General features: G+C 40.0%; 1 protein-coding gene across 1 annotated transcript; it reads right to left on the bottom strand.

Moving 5' to 3' along the window:
• Positions 1 to 11,618: 11,618 nt before the first annotated feature.
• On the bottom strand, positions 11,619 to 12,920 carry kcnj12a (potassium inwardly rectifying channel subfamily J member 12a; the record flags this gene model as incomplete). Its single annotated transcript, XM_083933106.1, has 1 exon — positions 11,619 to 12,920. The coding sequence occupies one exon, from the start codon at positions 12,918 to 12,920 to the stop codon at positions 11,619 to 11,621; it is 1,302 nt and encodes a 433-aa protein (XP_083789232.1).
• Positions 12,921 to 16,100: the final 3,180 nt, after the last annotated feature.

The raw sequence follows: 16,100 nt of genomic DNA, 5'->3' as shown, positions 1-16,100 counted from the left end.
GTCTCAGTATCCTTTCCGCTGATTGGTTAGAACAGACTCGGCGCTCAACCGGAGAGTGATGGCCAGACAATATCACAAGATGTCGCACTTTACAAACTTAACTTAAGTGCCAGAGCCGTGGACGGCGCTCGGTTCAAAGTCAGGGAGAGAGGTAAGCAGAGCACTTATCCTGCTTATGGTATCATCCATGTTATTGTCTAGCTCAACTAACATTCATTCTAGCTAACTAGCGTTAGCGTTGATTTAGCTAGTTTAGAAAACACAGTGTTGTTTTCGGGGCCCTATTTTGAAAAACTGCTGGGGAGATTTGAAACCCTCTTACCATAAGTGGTTCTTGTGCACAGTGGCGGATTAAAGTGGTCATGGGCCCCTAGGCTACTGTTTTTCTTTGAGCCCCCCATATTATTAATCGTGCTTTGTAGGAATAAAAAAAAAAAACGTAGAACAGAAGAATAGTCTGCAACCTTGAAAAATCCTGTCAATTTAGGAATTTTCTTTAGTAGGTCCCATTGTTCTTTCAGTCGTTGTGCTCTTCTTTTTCTTTATCACATTTCCTTTCTGACTTTTTTTTTAAAGATTATTTTTTGGGTAGTTTTCAAGCCTTTATTATATAGGACAGACACAAAATGGGGTGAGAGAGAGGAGGGGGGGAGACATGCAGCGGACCTTCAGCCTCTTTACATTGAGCTACTGCTATAACCACTGTGCCACCGGCCACCCCTTTCTGCCATTTTGCTGCTGTACTGTTTAGTAACAGTGAGTGAGGTATTATTGACAAAAAAAACTGACCTTATTAACCCGGCCACATGCTGGCAGCTGATTGGGTGAATGTGTCCCATATGTAAACTTAATTTTTAAAAATCTTTCTAAGGGCCCCAATAGGAGGCAAGTTTTTTTTCCCAGTGAGGTAAGTTGAAAAAATGTAAAATAGCCCTACACCTGGGGCCCCTAGGCTGCAGCCTAGGCCAGGCTGTGCATTAATCTGACTCTGCTTGTGTACAGTGGCGTGCACAGGCGGTCTGCCCTTTAAAAAGTCTGTGCACGCCACTGCTTGTGCATGCATTTAACTTGTAAATGCATCATTCTGGTTCACAATTAATATTCAATTCAAATCCATATCTCAAGTTGACCTTACACACCTTTTAATTTCTAAAAAATAATGACAATAAATAGATAAAACAAGGGGGAAATGGTAGCTTAGGGGGCCCCTTGTGGCTTCGGGGGCCCTATGCAACCACATACTGTAGTCCAGATATAGCAAGAAATGGCCCTGGTAACAGCGTCTTAGCCGCCCTGCTACAGACACAAACACATATATTGAATCTTACTGCCAGGTAGGTTTAATTTCATTAGTTAGTTCAAATTTAAATGACCTTACTTCATTTTAACAAATTATCTATTCCATGGCAGAGTGAAATGTTTTGTTGTCTTATGTAGTTCACTCCAGTTTCATAGTTTTGTATTTCAGATCCCCTACTTTTCAACCATTTTTTTGTCTTTTATGCCACACCTTAGAGTTGGAAAGAAAAGTAAACGATATTTGTCTAGAAAACAAGATTCTAGACATACTACACAGCAGGCTCAAATATAATTTAATGTGTGAGACCAAGTCCAATTCAAAGTTTGGGATTATTATTGAGAGGTTAAACAACAGTATTACTCTAAAAGCTAATCTAGTTATTCACAACAGAAGTCCCCCACAAACCATATTTAAAGTAAGAAAGTGTTTATTATAAAATAATCTACTTAAGCATGGTCTTCAGAATTTTACTAACTGTCCCCTTTCCACTTTTGCAGTGAGTTCTTCGTCGTGTTAAAAGGGATACTGTTCTCCATATCAAACAATCCAACTACTTCTGCAAGTGCAGGTCCTGTATTGAGTCTGCAGCAACAAAGACCCTCATTCTGCCTGACATCGGAGACGTTGTCCTGGCTAGTGCGAGGTCTGTGTCCTGGGACAGAGCGATGCCAGCCAGCAAGAGATGATCCATGCATTCTGGCGGGGTCTAGGTAGGCTAGGGATGGAGGGGTGATGAGGGTGTGAGGTGTATGTGTGTGGGAGGGGGCATATTTGGGAAGAAGTTATCCCTGTTGCCTTCCACTGAGAGCTGCATTAGAGAAGGGCGCTGACAGATTTGAGTCTACCCCTGGGGAGAACAGAGATACTGTAGTCGCAGTTCTGTGTCTGTTCACATGACTTCACTGCTGGGATAGACGGGAGAGACCCAGTTTTGCTGATTCTTCCTTTTCTTCTCAGTTACTGTGTGGTTTGCTTAAGATTGAAGCTATTGGCTGTAGCTTCACCAAATACAATCAGTTCAAATGTATGCTGAGTACCAAGTGGGCAAAGGCCTCCCAAATCCCCTTACAGTGAATACTTTTATGCAGGACTTGTTCTTACAGAAGGAAGACAGTGTTAACAACATGCTCCGTTGATTTTCAAAAGTATTATTTTCAGTTATCAGTTTCTTAAATGTAATGTTGTAAGTGCCTTGTGCACCACAGATTACCTCTGAGCGCCATTGTACTGGGCTGAACAACAGCTGCTATCTTCAAATCTCAGCACTCAGCGATTACGCTGAAACTATGTGAATTGTATTTATTGGGTTTCGTTGTAACCAGTTTAGTTAATCCATCAGGGGAAGTTGGTAGTTAACCCATTAAACACCCACCTGAATGGTTTGCAGAGGCAGAAGCGTATACTCTTTATGAAATAATAAATAAAACTAATAATTCATGGCTTGCGCCCCTGAGCTGTTGTACAGCTGTATATACAGTATATACTACAGTAGACCTATTCTACTCTTTCTTCAGTATCTTGCTCTTTATTTCTGTTCCTCTGAAACAGACCAAGGGCCTTTGGGCACACACAGGTAATTACCAAGGAAATGAGAGCGCCTCCCTTATGTTCCCTCAGGTTGTCCATTCATGTTGCTCCATGAATCAGGATAGACTAGAGGCACCTACTGTAACCGAGAGAAGATAAGGCGCATAATGTATCGCCATGTTTAATGCTACGCATGACCCCTTCCTCAGGTTGGAGCTGCAAATGGCAGCCTTTATTTGTCATACGTCACACGCTGGACATACATAATCCGTCAAAGTGTGAAAACAGTTCTTAAAACTATAGAACACTTGTTCACCCACACAGATGTTAATTAGAACTCTTCTTAGGGCTGTGACACCTCTCTCAATGTCCTTGACATTATGTGTGTGTATATGTAGTGTACAGAGGTTTAACTGGCCAAGTGAAAACACCTGTGTGGGTGTGCTTGGCCTTAAACAGTTGTGAAAATCAAGTCGTGCTTCTGATGTGGTTTAAGCACTGTTCTTAATTACACCTGTGCTTTTCCTGTGACATAAAAAGGCCAATGTATTTACCTGAATGACTGATTGTATGATGCCATTGACCAAGGGCACACCTCTGTGGGTCTTTTTGCAGTGTTTTGATTTGCACTCGGGCACTGCTGACAGCTAATGAACGACACCAGTGGGCTCTTGGCTTGTTGCACAAGACGACAAGCGTGGGTGGTAGGACAGGGCTGTTGTGTCTCTTCCATTTGGGCAACACACTACAAATCATGTCTCAGTCATTGGATAAAGTCCCATCACACTTGAGACACTTGTGAAGTGTTAAACACATAGTCTCTATCTCTTTATAGAATAACTTAATTTAAACCTCAGTATGTACCAATCATTGATCTGCTAATATACATTTAGTACTACACTTACTTACTCACTTTATAGTTTCTTTTTGGATTCTAATTTTTCTGCCGGTGTTGTCTTTCTTTCAAAATCTGCTATAGTAATACACATATACATATAACAATGGAGTTCTTCATCTGATAACTTTATCTAGAACTAGTGACCTATAGTCAGTGTAAAATAGAATAACATTATACAGATTTTAATTGAATTGGATTTCTGTTCGAACTATATTGCCCAGTTGTATACCAATGGCATAAGCTTATATATTCATGTATATACATTCCTTTGTAGCTCACCTTCTCAATGCAGAAAAGGCAAAGTTCTAATGCCATAGACCTCAGACCTCGAGTACGCATCTGTGATTGAGTGATACTATCACAGGAACTAACAGGGAGTACTTTTAGCAGTGAGAGTGTTGGCTACAGAGCCACATGCGGCTTGACACTGAAGAGCTTTATATAGCCCCTTCAACATGATTTCCACTCATTTTATTGTCATCAAGAGTCCAGGCTACAGGGGGTTCGTTCTAGCATTAATCATAACTAGTCTATATGGGCTGGCTTGCAGAGGGCCTGGCGAGGTCACATCCTTGCATCCTTTAACATCCTTTAACTGGCTCCAGAAGTCTTATGGAGGTCTGATGATTTTTGTTTTTTATCATGTGAGCAAATGTGTGAATCCAGGCCCCAGCTGGCTTAGTGGCTTAGTCAACTGTTCCCTCAGAGTCACAGAAGGGACATTCCCAGGGGATCCTGGGTGTCAACTTGATGTTGCGTAATTTAGACAAAATATCATGGTGATGTAAGAAAAAAATAATCTATAAAAATACCTATCTATCTATCTATCTATCTATCTATCTATCTATCTATCTATCTATCTATCTATCTATCTATCTATCTATCTGTCTGTCTGTCTGTCTGTCTGTCTGTCTGTCTGTCTGTCTGTCTGTCTGTCTGTCTGTCTGTCTGTCTGTCTGTCTGTCTGTCTGTCTGTCTGTCTGTCTGCCTGCCTGCCTGCCTGCCTGCCTACCTACCTACCTACCTGCCTGCCTGCCTGCCTGCCTGCCTGCCTGCCTACCTACCTACCTACCTACCTACCTACCTACCTATCTATCTATCTATCTATCTATCTATCTATCTATCTATCTATCTATCTATCTTTCCATCCACCCAACCATCCAGTCTGTCTGTCTGTTTGTCTGTCTGTCTGTCTGTCTGTTTGTCTGTCTGTCTGTCTGTTTGTCTGTCTGTCTTTTTCTATGGAACCAGTACACCGTTTAGCACTGGTTATTTTGAGGTTATGTCTGGTTGTTCCCTCAGCTTCACTCCTTTTTTTTTTCTCCAGCCAGCAGGCTACGTGGCAACCGCCTCCACATGGTAATTAATATGTTTTATTTGCTGGATCCAAGAGTGTGAAGGGAGAGGCTGGTGCACCAGTGGCTCTCATAGCTCTGGGATACAGACAACTGCTAACAAACCATTATTGAATCTTAGCATTTTCCTTCTGAGGGATAGGTAGAAATAGCCATATAAAATAGTATATATAGGTTAATTTGTTTACTTTGTTTGCAACTATAGCAACAAAAAGCTATGACAGTTTTGTGTCTTAGAGTCCTGACCCAAGTTGGCAAAGTTCAATTTTGACATACGGTGGCGTGAAACATGGATGCCCAAAAATACTTTACACAAGAATACCATGGGATTATACCTGCTGAGAATTATTTATGTAACTGAACTCATAGTCTACCCATCCCATCTCAATGGCATATCTTTGGGACTACATAGCAACCATCCCATTTACAGAGCAGTTTTTCCTGACATGCCCTTAATTATCCAGGACCTCTTCGAGTCTAACCCTGCTGTGACAGTGCACCAGTTGGACATTACAGCTATCAAAATACCACTCACTTTCTGAGTTAAGTCAAATTCTGAGTTCCGCAACCCACGTGACACTGATGAGAAATCTATAATGCTTCCATGCATTAGGCGCTCATTAACACTGTCCACCACTAATCCTGAAAGCTTCACTTCTACTTGTGTGACACCAAGCCACACAAAGCCTAACACACACTGCCACACTGCCCAGGCCATGTTACATAATCAAACTTGGCAAATGCTAGCAGCATAGCCTCTGTGATCCCAGTGTCAGTTAGTGCTGAGACCCAACGCCTGAGCTCAGCACAACCAGTGGCCAGTTTGATAATCCCACATCTGTTGCTCACTGTGGGTGATTGAAACACCCCTACCTGAATTATTCAGAAAGAACCGATGGCTGCAGATCCTGTGAAAAGAATTCAGGATTATTCATCACCAGTCAAAACTTACTTGCATTACTTTTTAAACTCTACTCTAATGGGGTCCTTTGATCGTAGATAATGTACATGTAGATGTATAGGTTTCATGTTAAACATTTTAATTTACTTTATTTTTATTGCATTCCATGTTGCATGCTGTGTGCCATTACTCACAAAAATATCAATGAAATCTTACTTTTTTTTGGCATTTGAATGACAGTGTTGCTAACCAAGTACTGTATATTTGCAAAGCACTGTTAGGAACATTTTTTTAATTCCATAGTATTCTAGCCTGATGGAAGACCAATGATGAAGTTAGGCCAGTATTGTAGGCCCATATAATCTTATCACAGACCAGTAACGTATATACTGGCCTATAAGTTACAAGAAAATTACAGGATAGAAATGGCAAAGATATGCTTGCAGGAATTTAGATACAGTGTTTGTCAGTCAGAGAGAATTGAAAAGTTGATTGTAAAATTTCCTTCATAGTACATTTCTTGGTCACAATTGTTTCTTATTAAATGCATTGGCCTAAAATATCCAGTATTGGTTAGGCTCTGCTGAACAGTGTTAGACTTTTCACTTACAAGAAAACCCTAAATGTGCAACAGTAAGACGTCTTTATCTCCGTAGTAGGAAATACACAGGTGTTACCAATAACATTAACGATGGCTCAGTACCAGGGTTGGAAAAAAGCCAAGTGCTGGTCAAATATTCAAGTGGCTGCTAGATTTGCTTCACTCACCAGACAGATAAAAAACCAATGGTAATTTATTAAGTGGTTTGTAGATTCTGCAATCCACCATCCAATCCAAAGTTAATTTTCAACCCTGCTCCATACTATTCAAATATGATGTGACAGTTAGCCAGCATGCACAATACCAGAACCCTGAAACTGAAGCAGCTAAATAACATTAAGTATCCTTATTTTTATTTTTTTATACCTGTTTTTCCTACTGTGACATAACATTTATTCAGTGAAAAAGGCCCATAGTTAAATTTAATGCTTAAAAACATAATGGGCCCTTTAGGCCAATCTATGGTGCATCGTCTAAAGTGCAGGACGCAACAGCATTTAGAGTGTGTCCAACTCCACTTTTGCTAGTTAGATACATATTCTAGGCGCATGGCGAGGCGCAAGGGGCAAATGGGTTGTATTTAGTCTCTTCATTAATCATGGGTGTGTTTTTGGCGTAGTATGAATAAAACCAATCAGTGTCATCTCCCATTCCCTTTAAAAGCCAGGTGCAACCGCAGCAGGTGCATTGGTATTTAAACAGTGGATTAGGGAAATTGGAAACACTCTGATAACCTGTTTAACTGAGGAGGAGGAGCAGGAGCACTGTGTGTGACTCGCATTATGCACCGAGCGGCTCTGATGCCATCCGAATCCACTTGTACGCTTAAATCCTCAAACTGCCACCAACCTGATTGAGTATTTTCTTTAGGGATTTACTTCATGATCAGAGGCTGCTTCAGTGATTGTAAACATTTCCATGCATGCAGTAAAGTCACTGCAGCAAATAATGTGGGGCATTAAAGCAGCCAAATTTAAAAACTATTGAAATGAACTTGACAGAGGAAACAGAACTAAGCTTTTGGCTTCTGAAATAATCAATGAAGTCACAGTTCTTCACTAGTTCTTCACTAGTTCACTGACTGCAGTGAATCACTAATTTTACTCTGACCAACGCACCCTGTAAATAGCAGGAAAATACTGTGCCTTTGACTTTTTTGTTTTTTTGTTGTTCGATTGCACTCGATCACTTTCTGCTGCCTCAAGATAGCAATGCGCCAACAATGCGTCTCACCACACCTCATTTTAAGACCAACACACCCATGGGTGAACAGATGGGTTCAAGTCGATTGCTACCTACACAATGTGTCCGCTGGGGCGTGAAAATGAGAACTATGTCAGTCTGAAACTAGCAGTGACAGTTGCGCTGCACTGTGGGTTCCTTTGCACCGCGTGGAAGACCTTAAGGTTTTCATCAGTTCCGAGGTAGAGTTATAATGCTCTCTCGTGTGGTTAGTCCATTGATCTGACATAGTCAGCTGCAGGCCTCTTGCCCAGTTCAGCGGGGCCAAAAGGCCCCTGGCCACTGTTTGTCTGTGTGTCACAGTGATTAATTGATGAGCATTCTTGAATAATTGGTCCAAGACCAGGAAGTAATCTTACTGTGGTGCCTTCATTCTTGATCTCTTATCTTAAACCACCCCTCATGTTGATGTCTTACCTCAGCTACCACTTCATCCATTCTTTACTCAAGCTTGAGGATATCTGGAGGTTGTATCGGATTTTACATTTCAATACAGCATGACTGGTAAACCACTTTCAACAAAAGAGATAAAAAAACGTTATTTTTTTCACAGTTAGGTTTTTAATTGAATAATTTAAATGACTTATGAATCAAAAGCCCAGTAGACATTTTGCTGGACATAGGAAGACTTCTACAGAGGTCAAAGATGTTTCCAATCATCCCTTTAAGAGAAATACCTGTTTAATTATGAGCATCTGTGCTGAAATAAAACAACAGAAATTAAATCATAAATTAAAAAGTGAGACAAGAATCATATGTTTTGCCACTCAATGGTGATTTCATTGTAGTACTCTGATAAAAACAGATAAATATTGATTGCTGTATTCTATCAAAAAGAACTTTGTATAAAAATAAGCAGGTTTGTTCAGCCTGGCTGCTCCCTATTATACTTCTTATCTTACTCTGCTTTTTACACTATAAACCTTTATATTTAGCTAAAACATTTGTTTGTGTTTTTCTTTTTTAAGGGCTCAGGTGGGCAACATCAAAGCTAAAACAATCTCCGAAAAAATTATCCAGTAGAAATGCTTTACCTTTTCTTTTTTTTACACCACTGAGTAGGTGCAGAGGCTTTACACATCAGTGTATAGAACCTTCCCAGAAGGCAATGAGCATAATAAATGTTTAGGGTTGGGTAAAGACGCTTCACTTATTAGCCAAAAAATGCTCTTTATATTCGACTACATCCCACAATTTTCTAAAAAAGCGACATATAACCAAGAAATATCATCGAGTCAAGAATACCGACTTAAATGACTATTAGGAAAATATAAGTCATTGTGACCAACATAACGAACCATTTTATGGTTCCCTTCTGCGTGTTCACTATATCCTAAAGGTTTTCTTAACACATATGTAATCTTTTATGTGCGAAGGTGAAATACATTTGTTCCACAAGGACTTGACATCCACCTTATAGTGAGGTAATAGATACACTGGACTTGATGAATAGTGTTTTGTGACAGAGCGTACACATGTTGAGGTTTGGATGATAGATTCTTAGTAGGCATCTAGAATAAGGGATCATTTTTTCAAAAGCTATCTATGCCAAAGAAAATAAAAGTTGTCATGCATCATCATTTTGTCTCTTAAATAACTGTATACAGTAATAACAGATGACTGAATCCATAACTACAGCTTGTTGTATGTATTTTTACATGATTTGGAATATGACTTTCTGTTTTTCAAGATCGGTCTAAACTGTTTTTGGAAGGAAACCTTGGGAACAATCACTTCAAAACTTAAGTCTCACTCATTACTTTGGTATCAAATCTGAGAAATATATGCATACAAGTAAGATAAAAAAACTAATGAATGCAGGGTCATTGTTCAGTGTATTGCAAGATAATCATTAAGAATATGCTTACTAAAGTTAATTCAGAAAGGTGTCCTTCAGTTTTTATTGCTTCCATTCAGACCTTGGTCCAGTGTCATCGTTTTAGCACGTTGCTAAAATGCTGTCTACAGTATGCGATGTTTGTAATGCCAGAGAAATCAATATGAGGGGCAAAGGAGAAAGCTATTTTCTCTTTGTTTTACTGTTGCTCATGTATATCTGATTGGACACTTATGACAGTGATAACAGGTTTTAAAGGATGCATTTGTCATGTAAAAATGTTATATTTTGTCATTAGTCTAAAACCCAGGTTAAGTTTAAAAGAGAGATGACTCTGTTATTGACACCATAAAGAGCAGTTAAATATACTCGCTGTTGATGTAAAATGACAAGAAATGTAGGGCCAGCTAATTTAAGTTGGCTGACAAGTTTGGACTATTTTAACCTTATTAGCATAACGCAAAGTATTGTAGACAGATTTGCCCTTATGATGCTTGTCCATTTAACATTTGGAATGGGTGATTTTTTGGGTTGTTAGAAATAAATTTCATTCTTGCATTCTTCTTGTGGACATTTAAATTTTTTTAATGAAGTTTTAACTATCAATTTAAGTTGTCTATAACAAAACTAAAAATACTTTTTTTTTTTATAAGCGCAACAACCGCTCTTAGAAATAACCATATTCTTAATGCTTAATGCTTTTCTCTCAGGCCAAGCATTAGGTATTGATTAAAGCAATGCCATAACATCATTTTATCTCACACAGAACTCAGTAGGATTTATGCGCCCTGATACTGTTAACAATATGCATAGATTTATTTTTAAAGAGGAAAATTGATAGTGATTATTTTATGCCACTTTGTAACTGTCTGAATTTCCATAGGGAATGGAAGAAAACGTGTTGATGATTACCCACATACACATTTAAATTTGACTTAGTTTATTGAATATTTTTCTCAAAAGTAAAGGTACACTTTAAGGTGAATTTATTTGTGGGGTTATGGTTTGCTGCTATTCTTTTATTACTTCTATGAATACAAACTTGGATATTGCAACCTGTATCTTGCAAAAAAACTAATTTTATGAAACTACAAAATGTTGCTTTAAGACGGTTATCCACCATTTGTGCTTTAGTTTTACCTGACAACTTCAATCAATGGTTTTACAGGATATGATACATGTAGGCCAGGACAGCCAAATCGTGATGTTAGTGGCTTGTAAAAGGTTTAAAGATTATGAAAAGAGTGTTTCTCTGTACAATTTAACTTCTATTCAACATATTCCTTTATGTTCTTCATAGTGCAATCAATGTAGCCTATTCTCCCTACATTGGTAGATTTTTGGATCATAACGGTAGGCTACTAAAATTAAGGTGTTAAATGATGATGTCCTCAGTGGCTCACGGTCAGATGTTATATCACGGCTCATTGCATCTAAATGCTGCAGTGCACAAATTTTCAATTTGTCACTGAACACAGGTCCAGTAAATTACAGAAATGCGAGAAAAGCTTAAGAGAAGCCTTGTAACACTATTATTTGTGCCAAAGAACAAGTTGAAATAGAAACTTCTACTTTTAGAGATGTTTTTGGAAACTGATACTGCACACAAAACATGACTTACCTAAACAATGTATTTACACCTAAGAATTGATTATAAGGTTCTGTCATAATAGTTTTTTGATGCACTATCATTGAACACTCTTAACTCAAAATGACCATGTGAAAAAAAGTTTCAAGTTTCCATTAAGAAAGGAGGTCTTTCTCTAGCCTTTTCGTGATTGTAGACATTCCTTACCACAATTTTCTAAGCTGTGTACTCCCCCATTCCTTCAAGTTAAGTCCCTTTTACCGTTGACTTATTTTCTTTTCCAATCTTTCACAGTAGTCAGTTTTTCCTATGGCACTTTGCATTGTTCTGCATTTTTACCCAAAGTTACCCATGGTCAATGGGTAGAGGTCATATTTCCGACTCTCTACGATATGACCTTTGATCCAACACCCTGGTGGCCTGTAAGCGTTCAAACTCATGTCGGCTGTTCCGGTCTGGACTGAGGTTCGCAAGTGCCATGCTACCACCACCTACATCCTCCTCCTCGTCATCACGGCTTAGGAAGGCCAACTCATTTTCATAGCAGAAGGAGTTAGAGCTGGGAACTAAAAATTTGTTCTCTACCATGTCCTTGGCACTGCAGCGGGGGGTGGACGGCACCTCGTAGGTTTTGTGAAAGTGTGAGTAATCCACCTTGTACACGTTCTTCTCCTCAAACAAGACTGGCTCGAAACGGTGACCCCAAAGAACCTCAGATGCCAAGTAGGAGCTGCGAGCCTGTGTGGTCATGGCGGTTGCTTCAACCATCCCCTCCAAGATGACGACAATCTCAAAGTCTGCTGTCTCCAAGTCCTGTTTGCTAATCCCAAATAGGGGGCTCTCTTCATCTATTTCATGGAGAATAGTGATGGGTGAAACCAAGAAAATCCTGTCCAAGCCTTTATCAAAGCCCACATCAATGTCTATCTGGTCTAGAGGAATATATTCCCCCTCGTCAGTGATCCGAGGTTTGATGAGCTGCGCCCTGACATGGGCCTCTACAATGTGGCTCTTGCGAAGGTTCCCTACCCTCCACATGAGGCACAGCTTTCCATCTCGCATGGCAATGACAGCATTGTGGCTAAACAACAGTGTTTGTGCTCGCTTCTTAGGCCTTGCCATCTTGGCCATGATGGCGCCAATCATAAAGCAGTCAATGATGCAGCCCACTATGGACTGGAAGACCACCATGAAGACAGCCACTGGGCACTCTTCAGTCACACAGCGATAGCCATAACCTATAGTAGACTGTGTTTCAATGGAGAATAGAAAGGCAGCCACAAATCCATTGACCTGTAGGACACATGGAGTAAAGTTGTCATCTCCGGCGGGGTTATCCAGATCTCCATGCAGCAAAGCAATGACCCAAAAGGCTAAACCGAAGGCCAGCCAGGAGACAACAAACACAAGAGTGAAGACTACCAGCATCCATCGCCAGCGAATATCGACACATGTGGTGAAGATGTCTGCCATGTAGCGCTGCGACTTATCTTCCATATTGGCAAACTGCACATTGCACTGGCCGTTCTTTTTGACGAAGCGGTTGCGGCATTTGCGGCGTGTGTGGATCTTGCCATTGCCAAAGCCGTTCATGCCATGCATGGTAGTGAGGCGGAGGCCCTCTTCCTCAGATGACACAATGCTGTAGCGGTTGATCCTTCCCACACTCATGCTCCCGGCCCCAGCTGCCAGGTCAGTGCTGAAGGGCAGGCCTGGAGTGATCAATGCCCCTCACACTTTAACACTGGCTAAGCTGCATTTTAGGGAGTCATAGACAGGGAGCTGGGTGGGAGCCTTATGATTTAATCCAGTCCCTGTAGAGAATGTCAGGAGAGAAGAACAATGTGAGCGTCTCTCTGTGACACGGTGGTCAAATCACACAATACCTGTATGAAACATTACCAAAGAACCAGCCATGAAAGTGTTTAGTGACTGAATGACAAAACATTGGAAAACTTACATAATGCTCAAATAGTTTCGATACTGGCCCCCAAAGAAGACCACTGATATTATTAGATACTTTTACGAAATGAGCCCGTATGACCAATTAATCATCATTACTTTTTTTTTATGTGTTCTTCTTATTCGAATAAACATATTTTTTGTTGGATATACCACAAAACCTGAATTAGATTAACTTGAGGTTGATTTTTGATTTATGACGGCCTATTTTACCATGTATTTAATGTGAAGTTTTGTTTGTTTATTAATTCAAAGTCAAAGTGTTTATTGTCATATGCCCACATAAACCAAGTCCCCCGAACAATAAAATTCTTTGTTTGCCTTCCATTCTGAATGCTGTTTACAAAAGAAACATTAAGTGTAAAGAGAATAACAGTATACATCTACAAGTAATAGAAAAAACGGAAAAAAATTGATACCGGAGACCAGCTTCTGATAAGTTTTCCCTCTCTCAATCTCTGATAATGAATATAATACAATAGGGATTATGATAATTGTGTTGACAGTATGTTCAACATTGTAATGCTTTATACAACACTTTTTTCCCTGTACAGGGTTTACAGTTTTAGTATCCGTAATACCGGTTACTTCAGTTAATTCACACTCCTTCTCCTTGCCATCTTGCTCTCTTTAAACATCACGACTCAAAATCCAATTCGCCCTCACTGAAGGGTCCTCTTGTCTTTTGATGTCGGCTGGGTAACTGAAGAGCCGGCCTCACAGCAGCTCCACTTCTGTCACATGGCATTTCCTGTTCTGTTCTCTGTCAAATTATAAAGAAGGTTGGCAGTGGAGACAAACTAAGTCATCACCTACCAGATGTTTATTATTCTGTAATGAAAAAATTGACCATCATGTGAATCACCACTCGTATCTGGTTAGGTTTTTCTTTTTTATAGGAGGGTTGTCATATTTTGACCTACCAGGGATAGGGAAGGCTACCAGTCATCAGTTTTCAGCATGTCTTGGTTGTATTTATAGTTTATCCGCCGCATGACATGCAGGCATACACACACATCCAACAGACAAGCGCTCTCCTGATTCTTTTGTGGTCTAAGTTTGCCATTGTCCTTTTTATTACATTATTACTTTGCTAGGGGAGTAGAGTTGGTTCTGCGTGTGTATTTAAATATACTCCTAGGGGACTTGTATGTGTGCCACAGATTCAATGGACATACAATTCCAGATGCTGCGTACAAGGATGGAGAGCAAAGGACTATTTATTTGCCCCCATTCTGTACAAATGGCAGTATTATTAATCATGTTGTCGGGATGTTATACATTTTTAGCACCTTCCCATGGTGCTCCATACAAGTAGGTAGTAGATTTCTCTCCTGTGCAATACCCTGTATTACATATTTATTGTAATTACATACTGAAACAAAACTACATACTGGATAGCTAGAATATTTCAAGGTTACTCAGGGTAACACACTTGATCATGTATGTGTCAAAATGCTGTAATATTTCTACAATATATCAGTACAGCTTTTAAATGATTGTCTCGGTCAGGCAGCAGATAACCTGGCTACTGCGCTGGATGGGTCAAGGTGCTTTGCCCATGGGGGCTGTACTGAGGCCCCTTTGGGTGCAGACAGCTTTTATCGCCTGGTCAAATCCATTTTGTGCCTGCTGGCCTGATTTGGGCCCTGAAGACTTGACAGTTCACTCATGTGCGTTACCGAATCCCGGGTGCCCTACCATCTGCCTCATACTAATTCCATCCTCACCCACAGTCTTTCAGGTGGAAGTTCTCCTGATGTGGAGCCAGATTACCGCTTACATATAAAATTATCTTCTCTAAGGTGTCAAACACATACCTGTATCAGGAAAACACACTGTAGCTAAATGTTATGTGCTATACACAGTACTTCCAAGGGCTCTTTTTGTCTTTTGATCATTCTATATTTTTAGAAGAGCACAGCTGTTAATGCTAAAAGTAGTAATCGTTACAGTCACTCGTTTCAGATATGTGATCTGTAATATGTCAACCAAACTAGATTGTCTCATCTTTTCTAATTGTATCTAGTGCTTGATTTTTGAGATAGTTTAAGTGTATATATTTCTGCCCATATGCTCCCCTGTGTAATGGCAGGTGGGCTTGGCTGTATGGTATAGCAACAACACCGGCTGTGTTATATAATTGAGATGAATTTTGAGCCTGCAGATTGTCTTAGCATTTCACATCATACATCATGGTCTCTACACTACACGCATGACCTGAGCAGCTCTGCATGGGGCGCCGTCTCCATATCATACTGTAGTTGTACAGTGTCAGGTGTCCAGTGAATTGGTCAAATGAAAGTAAAAACCCTCCCTGCGTCCTTGGAGTCATTAGATAAGTGCCTAAGAGTCTCAACCCATGCAGAAAGCCGTTGCTGTAGCTGCACGGGAAGCTTCTCAAATCAGATAGTTCCTCTGAGAGGTTGCGTATGTAAGGTTTTAGTGTACATGGTGCTTAAAGATTAATCTTTGTCAGCAGCTCTTTGACTTGGTTTTGAGGTTTGGACAGTAGTCTTTACTCTGCCAAAAAGTTTTACATTTGAATAAGCAACTGCTTGTGACAGCTGAATAGTTGCCTTAATTCAAATTAATTAGAAGTTAAAGGGGCAATCGGTAGCTCTTTAGCCCTATTAATTGCAGGTAGAGCATACTCATGTAATGAAAAAGCTGGTTGTATAGATGGAAAATAAGCACAATATGGTAATTATACAGCTGCTCTAGTGCTGTTTTTACCAGTGTAAATGAACCTGTAATGGACACAGACCCAAATTCAAAACACAGAGTTAGAGCCTGCTATTATCCACAAATTAAATTTTTTTAAAACACTGGAACCAACAAAAAACAGCATCTAGATATCAGCTTACTGCTGCTGTTAAAGGTGTGTAG

Source organism: Echiichthys vipera, assembly GCF_963691815.1.
Source record: "Echiichthys vipera genome assembly, chromosome: 18".
Lineage (NCBI taxonomy): Eukaryota > Metazoa > Chordata > Actinopteri > Perciformes > Trachinidae > Echiichthys > Echiichthys vipera.
The sequence above is the reverse complement of the archived record's forward strand: the minus strand, read 5'-3'. Positions and strand labels throughout refer to the sequence as shown.